The sequence below is a fragment of the Nuphar pumila genome, chromosome 3, assembly GCF_984573655.1.
Source record: "Nuphar pumila chromosome 3, dmNupPumi1.hap1.1, whole genome shotgun sequence".
In the NCBI taxonomy this organism is placed as follows: domain Eukaryota; kingdom Viridiplantae; phylum Streptophyta; class Magnoliopsida; order Nymphaeales; family Nymphaeaceae; genus Nuphar; species Nuphar pumila.
In genome coordinates, this window is record NC_143251.1 from 35,039,209 (window position 1) to 35,049,361 (window position 10,153).

A 10,153-nucleotide genomic window follows, 5' to 3' on the forward strand; every position below is an offset into this window, starting at 1 on the left:
TTTGACATAGTAAGAACTTTCCATTCTATCAATGATTAATATGATTGTAACACACATTTACTCTGGAAATTTAATCATTTACTGCATGTTGTTAGTATCATAATCGTTTCCATCATCCAAAACTTAAAGGGTCTTTGTTTCAGGGTCATTAGCATTTCTGAGAAAAAACATGATCCATATTAAAGAAATGGAGGATTAGAATAGAAAGATGAACAACGGGTAAGTGTGATGGTGAGGATAAATGACTTGTACTCTTCTCTAAGCTCGCCAAAACTTGGTCTTGTAATTGCTTGTGGCACTGCACTAGGCTCATTACAAGTATTTTTTAGGCTCACTTGTATTGCAAGATCTCCCGACAGAGGATGGTGTAAATAAAGCAACTAAGTCGTAGCTTAAAAGTTAAAACACATGAAATATGGATGAGTTGCCGATGCCAAATAAACCTGTTAAATATACTCCATCTGCTTTTGGTGTATAACAAATTGACCCTATTTTATAGGGTTCCCGTTGTACATATATAATGAAATATAACTGTAGAGGCCATCCTTGTAAAGGCACTCCATGGAAAAATTTAGAGTGGGTAAGAAATTTACATACGTTTTTTTTTTCAGTTTTAGAGAAAGCTTATTGCAGAACTCCAATGCAACTAATTTGGTAGCACTGAAGAAGAAATGATGCCATATAGATATATTGAAATCATTCAAGATATGAGTGAAATAGTTGTAAAAGACTGCATAGAGGGACAAATAAGTTCTAAGTTAAAGTTGATTTACATAAGAACCTCAAAACTAGTATCTTTTCCAAGACAATCCATGGAAAAATTGAGAGAGTGGAGAAGAAATTTACATATAGTTTTCTCAGATTTAGAGAAAGCTTATTACAGAATTCTGATGCAACTAATTTGGCCAGCAATGAAGAAAAAATGATGCCACATTGATATCTTGAAGTCAGTCAAGATATGTGTGAGGGAGTTGTAACAACTATTAAGACAATGTATAGGGAGACAAATATGTTCTAAAAGGTTGATTTACATTAACAACCTCTAAGCCCATACCTATTTGCATGTCATAAATGAAAAAAGCATTTTCCATTCAAGAGTAGGTCTCTTGACTTATTCAATATGCAGATGATATGGTGAATTTGAGGAAGAATCACCGATACAGTTTGTGAAGCTGAATAAAGTAGCTGCAAGATAGTGCAGTGTTGTGGTTAAACAAGTGCCTTTACGATTAAAATGATGAGTACACAAGACTGCTACAAGACCAACACTTTTATATGGTGCTGACAACTAAAAAGCGATAAGAAGAGATAATGCATATCATGGAGATGCACATGTTGAGATGGATGTATAGAATTCCCGGAATAGATAAGATTAGAAATGAATACATTAGAAAATATTTACAAGTACTGCAAACAAAAAAAATGTTGCTTAAGTCTTTAAGATGGTTTGAGTATATTATATGGGGACCTATCACAATACCAATAAAAGTGGTTCATAAGAGGTAGACTTTGAAAACTTGGAAATAACATTTAGATTTTTATTTTGTTTTTAAATAAGATGAATATTTAATTTAAGTATTTATGTGTTTTTTTAATTAACAGTAAACATGATTCTACATGCTTGAATAGCATATAAGTGCATAATTGATTATATAAGAATTAGAATTTCGATTAGCATTTAGGTTTTAGGGATTTATGTGTTTTTTCACCAATTAGCATTTAGGTTTTCGATGGGATAGATACTAATTATTTTTGTATTTTTTTAATTAACATTATACATGATCCACATACTTGATTTTAGTTAGAAACTTGGGGGTTTTGTTATTTTTTGTTTCTATTAATTTATGTATGAAAACTATGAATGATGTTTGCTAGGATTGAGGTTTTCATTTAGTTTTTTTTAATAGAATGAATATTTAATTAGGTTTTAGAGTTTTTTATTTTTTTTCAAATAGCATTTAGATTTTTATTTTGTATTTAAATAAGATGAATATTTAATTTAGGTATTTTTTTTTTCATTAAACATGATTCAATATGCTTGAATATCATATAAGTGCATAATTGATTATATAAGGATTAGAATTTTGATTGCCATTTAACTTTTAGGGATTTTGTGCTTTTTTCCCCAATTAGCATTTAGGTTTTGAATGGGATAGATACTAATTAATTAGTTTTGTATTTTTTTAATCAATATTATACATGATCCACATACTTGATTTTAGTTAGAAATTTGGGGGTTTTGTTATTTTTTGTTTCAATTAGTTTATGTATGAAAACTATGAATAATGTTTTGCTAGGATTGAGATTTTCGTTTAGTTTTTTTTAATAGCATGAATATTTAATTAGGTTTTAGAGATTTTTGTTTTTTTTTTCAAATAACATTTAGATTTTTATTTTGTTTTTAAATATTAATATTTAATTTAGATATTTTTTGTAGTTTTAATTAACATTAAACATGATTCTACATGCTTGAATAACATATAAGTGCATAATTGATTATATAAGAATTAGAATTTCGATTAACATTTAGGTTTTAAGGATTTTGTGTTTTTTTTCTCAATTAGCATTTAGGTTTTCAATGGGATAGATACTAATTAATTATTTTTTTATTTTTTAATCAACATTATACACGATTCACATACTTGATTTTAGTTAGAAATTTGGGGGTTTTGTTATTTTTTTGTTTCAATTAGTTTATGTATGAAAACTATGAATGATGTTTGCTAGGATTGAGGTTTTTATTTAGTTTTTTTTTTTAAATAGAATGAGTATTTAATTAGGTTTTAGAGTTTTTGTGTTTTTTCTAAATAGAATTTAGTTTTTTATTTTGTTTTTAAATATTAATATTTAATTTAGATATTTTTTGTATTTTTTTAATTAACATTAAACATAATTTTACATGCTTGAATAGCATAAATGCATAATTGATGATGAAAGAATTACGGTTTCGATTTTGTATTTGTTTAAATGACATGAATTTTGGATTACGTTTTTAGGTTATTATGTATTTTTTCTTTTTAATACTAATTAATTGGCTATTTATTTGTAAGATGTTTGTGTTCCTTTGTTAAGTCTTGTTGAATGTGTTTCAAGATCGAAACTTGAGCTCACTCACACTGCATTATTCATAGGTACTTTCTTTGGTCATATCAAACAAAGCAAAATGTTGAAGTATACAGGTATGTTATTATGATACTCTGCAGCTGGTTCTTAAATTTATATTTTTGAATGAATTCATGGGTAGGTTATGAAATTACACGGTACTTTTGATCTAAAAATGCATTATGTTCTTCTCATTTTATGTATTTGATTATTTGAATGAATTTATGGGCAGAGACCAGATTTATGTATTTGAATATTAGAAAGAATTTATGAGCAGGGAATAAATTTATATTTTCGAATGAATTCAAGGGCAGGTTATGAAGTTATATGTTTAAATGTTTGATGGGGAGGTTAAAATGTGTTTGAATAAATTTATAAATATTGGAAGCAAGACCCAAAGTTAGAACGGGTTCTATGGATACACATTTTGCATGTGTATATATAAAGACCCAAGTTGACCCACCCGAGTCACGAGTCACTAGTGGACGAGTCGATTCCGGAGTCACTGGTTTTCGAACTATGGTTTCAAGCAAGGTTGCTAATTATGAATATGACACTATGTAGTTCCTTAATTTTTTTTTAACTTGCTAGTATAGTTTATTGTCATAAAATTTTTTCTTTTTAGTGTGCATTTGTGCCCACCCTAGCTTAAATTCCTAGCTTTGTCCCTGCTTCAAAGTACAAGGAAGAGTTTGCAAATAAGACGTCCAAAGAAGTTTTAATTGGCACCCTTCAACTGAAAAGACAATGACATTACCACAGTAGCATCAGCAGCAACAACAAACGACAACTTAATGATGATGATGGTAGGAGAGCCTATTTATCATCAAGGACTATGACCTGAGTGATGGAGCAAATTCAATTTCAGAAAGCTTCAAGTCATCTATATCTCTTCAACCATAGAACATACTGAAAGAACATTAAATAAGAACGCAGTTATGCAGAAGGAACTAAAATGCTTCTGCAAGCTCCAAAATAAATGGATCGAAATCCCGTAAACCAAAAACACATCCAAGAGGCTTTCATTGGAGTTGGCATGACAAAGTCTGGCATGGATCAAGACACGAATCGTACATGTAAGTGATTTGATTCATTTTCCAAAAACATCAGGGCACAGACAAGAACAAATGAGAAGCAGATCACACACTACCATTATGTTCACCACTGTCCACTAGAATGCAGATAGATCAAAGTTCACAATGTGGCAGATATTAGAAAAATTAAACAATAACAAATAGTGATGTGCTCCAAAAATTCCAGCCAGGAGAACCACCACAGAAAATAACAACTGGATGAAGCAAAAGATAATGAAGTTGACAGTTACAAAATAGACCAGCAAATATGCTGTTAAATATGCTTTAGCTCAATCAAACGATTCTCTTTATTGTAAAAAACATCACTGCACAAAGAATTGTGAACCACTTCTAAGATTCTGTTGTACAAGGACTAACCATGACGAACAAATGCTTATGAATTGTGATTCACAAAAAACGTGGAACAACAGCAACTACGGATGTTACAAGATTTTTGAAGCATGTGCACAATTACCAACAGCATTACATAAGAACCTAAGGATCATCGGCAGAGGTTTTACAATTTGAATTAAACAGCTTAAACTTATCTTTCATGGCCTCAGCCTCACTTTCATACTCCTTGAACCTGTACACTTCCTGCTTGTAAGAAGATGGAACCTTTCCTTCGCTATAGCAAATACTGCACAGGCTGAAATTAGATGTCATCTCCTTGAACCTAGGCCCGATAATCGGATATCTGCATACAGAGCAAGAATGACCACCATGGCGAACCCTATCATTGTTTTCGAGCTTCACCAAAGCGTTCATGATGCCGAAACCCCAGTCCGGATCATCAAACATCTCAAGGAACTCGGGAAATGAGATCATAGTAGCATCATCTACCTCCCCATGAACTTCCATCATGTCACTCATGCCTCTAGAAGGAACATATACAGCTCTCAGATACTTGATGTACGCAGTAGCATCCGACTTCCTGACCTGGGCGTTAGTTTCATCGACTGAGCGCCATAGTAGAGAATCAAAAACGACCCGCTTCCTCTTCTCAGTAGGACCAGAGCAAATGGGAACAAGAATAGCATAGAACATGCCAAGATCAACCCGACCGGAACCCTGCTCATCCAAAACTGCTAAAATCCTCTCATTGATCGTTTTCATGGCTCCTTGAAATGCTTCGGGCTTTAGGAAATGGAGCAGTCTGCGCAAGTTGCCCTCGAGCACAGCCTTACGGATTGATTTCCCGGGCACCCCACCTCCCGAATACGTGACGGGCACCTTCGTCTCGCTGAATTCCTTTTTTACAGCATCAACCTCGCAACGACTCAATCTGGTGATCCTCTGGAACGTCCTTATCTCAAGGGCGATGGCCAGATCCTGCCTGGGAGTCGTCTTCTTACTCGCCCTCCTAAACCTGGCAGCCTCCATGACTACAAAACCTTCGCCACTGCCATTGTTAGCAGAGTCCCCCTTTCTCTTCTTCTGCAGAAGCTTCAAGTGAGCCATGGCATCGTACAATTCGACCCTGTTGGTCATCTTGAACGCCTCCTTCAGCGCCTTCTTCGCCTCCTCAGTCTCGCTTGCGCCCAGCAACGAGACCGCCTTGTTGAGCTGCGCCCGCCAGTGGTTCGGCCAAATTGCTAGCACCCTTCCATACATTTCCGAAGCCCGTTGGTACCTCCCCACATCCATGAACAGCCCGCCCAGATTGTACAAAGCGTCAAGATGTCCAGGCCTGAGATCAATGGCCTTCTGGAACTCTTGAATCCCCTTCTCGTCCTCGCCCATGGCGTGCAACACCGACCCAAGATCGCAATGGGCATCGGCGTAATCCGGCCGAAGGAACACGGCCTCCTCGAGGGCCTTCTCGGCAGCCCTGTACTCCCCAACCCCAAAGAGAGCACTGCCCAAAAGCTTGAGAGCCCTGTAATGCGTGGGGCAGAGGATTGCGGCCTCCCTGTAATGCTCGCAAGCGCTGAGAAGCATGCCTTCGCCTTCGAGGGCGATGCCGAGATTGACATGAATCTGAGGAAGAAGATAAGACCATTGATTTCCACTAGCCTCTGCAGCCTCAAGGGCCAGGAGGAACCCCTCTTTGGATTCAGAAAACCTCCCCAAAGCATAGAGAGAATTGCCGCTCCTGAAATGGGGCCTCACGTCGGTGGGCTGCAATTCCGACGCCCTCTTGAAGCTCACCAACGCTTCCTTGAACAATTGGTGGTCGTAGAGAGTCCGGCCGATGGCCATATGCCCGTCGAAAGCCTCCTCTTTCGACCGGCACCCGTCGGCTCTGCTCCTGAGAGCCCTCAAATCCTTCAGAAAAACGGCGTATTCCGGCCCGCTCTCCTCCCAGAACACCCTTTTCACGCCACCACTCTCCGACTCCGACCCCAATTCCCTCGACCAACCAGGGTCTGAGAACACATCCCCCACATTTTCCCCCTTGATTTTGCCGTCCTTCATCTGCTTCACCTTCAACCTCTTGATAATGATCTCCAAATCGTCGACGATCTTCCAGGTATCGTCAAAGGCGATGCCGTGGTTCGGCGACGAAGCCCAGGCGGCGACGCCCTGTTTCCGGTGGGTCACCGAGCCTGCCGCCTCCCCGGCGGCCCGCTCGTCGACGATGGAGGAGGAGGAGGCGGCGGAGATGATGGACTGGGAGGAGCCGAGCTCGAGGTTGAGGGCGTCGAAATCTCGGTCGACGTCGCCGGCGCCGTCGTTGTAGGTGCGGAGGAGGCCCTCGAAGGTGAGCCCCTTCTCGCCGTCGATGAACTCGCCGTACGTCCGGAAGACCTCGTCGAGGATGGCCTGGATCTGCTGGTCGCTGAACTTCACACGGGGGTTGACGGCGATGACGAGGGCGGCCATCTCCTCGCGGTTGAGGCCTCCGTCCTTGTTGGCATCGAATTGCTCGAAGATCTTCCTCACCTTCTCGCTCCTGTCGTCTCTGTCTCTGGAAGCCATGGATGGATGACACCCACCTCACAGAAAGCTCTTTTTCTCTCACCTTTTCCCACCTTTATAATGGTTTTTCTTTTCTTTTCTTTTTTTGGGGGGGGGGGGGAGGAGACTAAGAAGCCCCCCGCAGTGGGGATGCAGAAGGGGCTCCACTGTTCATCATTATTGGGTGATTGGTGGTGGTGGTGGTGGTGGAGAATGGTGACGGCATTTCATATTTGTGATGGTGAATGGTGATAGGCATCTCTCTCACTCTCTCTTCCTCGATCTACCAAATTCTCTTTCTCCCTCCCTGTTTCTCTCTCTACATTTACCCAACTCTCCCTCTCCCTAGGTTTACCCAACCCCCTTTCTATAGATTTTCCCCTCTCTCTAGATTTACCCAACTCTCCCTCTCCCTAGATTTACCCAAAACTCTCTCTCTCTCTCTTGATAGGTTTTTACCCAAACGCAATATTTGGGATGGGGATGTGTGATTTTTTTTTGAAAGGCAAGCTGGGGTTAAGCAGACCCCTACCAGTTATACAACTTTACCATTGGATTTTGAAACTGCAACCTCCCAACACAAGGTGATGTGCACTAGCTGCTCCTACCAGACAAACAGATCCCCCGTTGGTGGATGTGCGAATTTTTACCAACATGGCAACCAGCAAAAAGGTCGTAAATTTGTTATGATTTGAATGTTGCATTTTGCTGCCTTAGGGATGTGGGCCTTGTGAGTTATTTAAGGACCACACATATGCCACAAATACTGGTGATATTTTAAAAGTATGGAGATATGGCGGATGCGTTTTTAAAAAATAAGATATAAAAAGATAATGATATGTTTTTATTCGAAAATAAGATAATGATATGTTTTAAATACCACTTATTTTGAAAATATTGCATTTTAACTTGATATTAATGTGATAAGCTTCTTTTCAAAATTTTAATATATTTATAGTTCTTTACAATTTACTAATTTATATGCTTATATATACCAACATTTAAAAACAAAATCAAAAGAATGATAATTTTTTTAATAAGATTGATAATTTTTTTTAATTATTTCGATATTTTTCTCACCATTTTTCTTGTGGGCGAGATTCGTGACATTGGACTATACTATCTGTAACAAATGGAATCTCAAATAGATGGGCTAAATAAATGCAACTCCATGGCGTGGCTTTTATGGTTTCATTAAATGAGTTTTTTTTTTTTTGAGTTTTTAAATTACGAGCTTTAGAAGTATGATTGTTTATTAAATGAATCATTTTTAGAGTGCCCCATTGGTTTTAATTGGTGCGTTTTTAAAATTGGCAATTGCAAGTAAGATGGTTTAACTAAATGAAAAATGAATCATTAAATTGCAGGTGAGTGAAAGGAACAGCTTGGCAAGTTGGGAGTTTGGTAAGTGCCCAAGTGGCAACTGCTCAAATGGCCAATGGGGGCAGAAGGAGAGGTTGGTCTTTCTATTTATGGCATCTCTGTGACTCTGGTTAAAAGAATTTTCAATGCATTTTATATTGTAAATAAATGTAAGATGCTTTTAAACGGTTGGCCATTTTCCTTGTAAAAAATGAAAAGAAAAAGAAAAAAAAAAAGTCTGCAGACAAGATGTTGAAAAGCCATGGTAACATATAACTGCGATATATTAATTCTTGGTTTGAGTGAATCTAAAACTAAAACACAGGGGCTACACTTGGGTTAATTTAAAAGTTGCTGATCTTGCATGTTTTTCTTTTCGAGGTAGCAACACTGCATTCTATTTTATTTTATTTTTTTGTGAAAGGCAGGGTGGGTTAGGAAGACCCCTACCAGTTATACAACAATACCATTGGGATTTGAACTTGCATCGTCCCGTCACAATGTGACGTGCTCTCAAGTGGAGCCCCGGATGATACTTCATTCTATTACTTACACCAAGGGGTGTCAATGGGTTGGGTTTATCCCGACCTGACCCAAACCAAACCCTATAGGGTGGATATGGTGATAAATAAGAAGTCCTTATTAAGACCTGGGTCCCCACCCAAAGGTTTGATTAATACATGGATCTAGAGTATAGTTTGTGAAATTTTATACCAGACTCGGGCCCAACCCAAGTTCCGATTAAGACCTATAATTTTTTAATATAAAAATGATAAAAAAATAATATTTTACCACATATGGCTTATCTTATAATAGAGCTAATTAGACCAAGATCTGGACCCGATACCATACCCAAAAGTTTAGTCCAAGTCTGATTTCACTTGAGTCCGAATCAAACCCGACCCATTGACACCCCTACTTACACCCACTCAGGTCACCCAAGTGGCCGCAGTGGGCCTGAGGAGAAGGTGCTGACCCCATTCATTCCAGGTTCAACTTCCACCCAGTGTGCAGGTACCTTGTAGTGGTGAGGGCTTGGGTGTCTCTGGCCCCACTCGAGGTTTACCTTGCAAGAGGGCAGGCCCATTAAGTGACCCGGTTTTCGGTTTGGTCCAAAAAAAAAAACACTGCATTTCGTTACTTGAAATAGTCCATGGTGGGTTATGTAGTAATTTTCATCATGTCCAACTTGGAAAAAAAACCACCTCTCTCTTAATGTCCAACTTGAAAATAAAAAGATCAGGTTCAAACTACTGTATTAAAAAACAGCCATAAATGCAAACATTAACATAAAATTATGACTAGCTATAAAAGAAAGCCAGTTCCATCCAAAAGAAAGTTACAAAAATGCCCATGGTATGAAATGGATGCAATGTGAACCAAGGTCCACTGTTTGCATACTTGAGTTTGTTTTCTGCATTGATTCCAATCTACATTGATATGCTTATGGACGCATCATAATATGTTGCATCAGCTAAGAAAAAGAGTTGGATTCTATCATAGTTCAAAGGCAGGATGGCAGTGGATCGGGGCAGGGGCAGGAGATAAGGTCTTCAACCCCGCCCGGTCTCAAAATTCTGCCCTCCATCCCTGCCTCCATCCTTGCACCAGTTTTGATTTTAACCTCCATCCCCATTTCATGTCCTTCATCCTCGGTCCAAACTAGGCGGGGCCCCATTTTCCCTTGGTTCATTGCCATCCCTAAAGAAGGATTG

The 10,153-nt window shown here is 38.5% G+C and overlaps 1 protein-coding gene across 1 annotated transcript; it reads right to left on the minus strand.

The window, feature by feature from the left end:
• Positions 1 to 4,459: 4,459 nt before the first annotated feature.
• Positions 4,460 to 7,378, minus strand: LOC149842558 (putative TPR repeat-containing protein At1g05150). Its single transcript, XM_089999279.1, has one exon. It carries the CDS (start codon positions 7,095 to 7,097, stop codon positions 4,671 to 4,673), a length of 2,427 nt encoding a protein of 808 aa, XP_089855405.1. The 5' UTR covers positions 7,098 to 7,378; the 3' UTR covers positions 4,460 to 4,670.
• Positions 7,379 to 10,153: the final 2,775 nt, after the last annotated feature.

Excerpts from the sequence above, each read along its gene's own strand:
- LOC149842558 (XM_089999279.1), bottom strand. The coding sequence starts at position 7,097 with ATGGCTTCCAGAGACAGAGACGACAGGAGCGAGAAGGTGAGGAAGATC.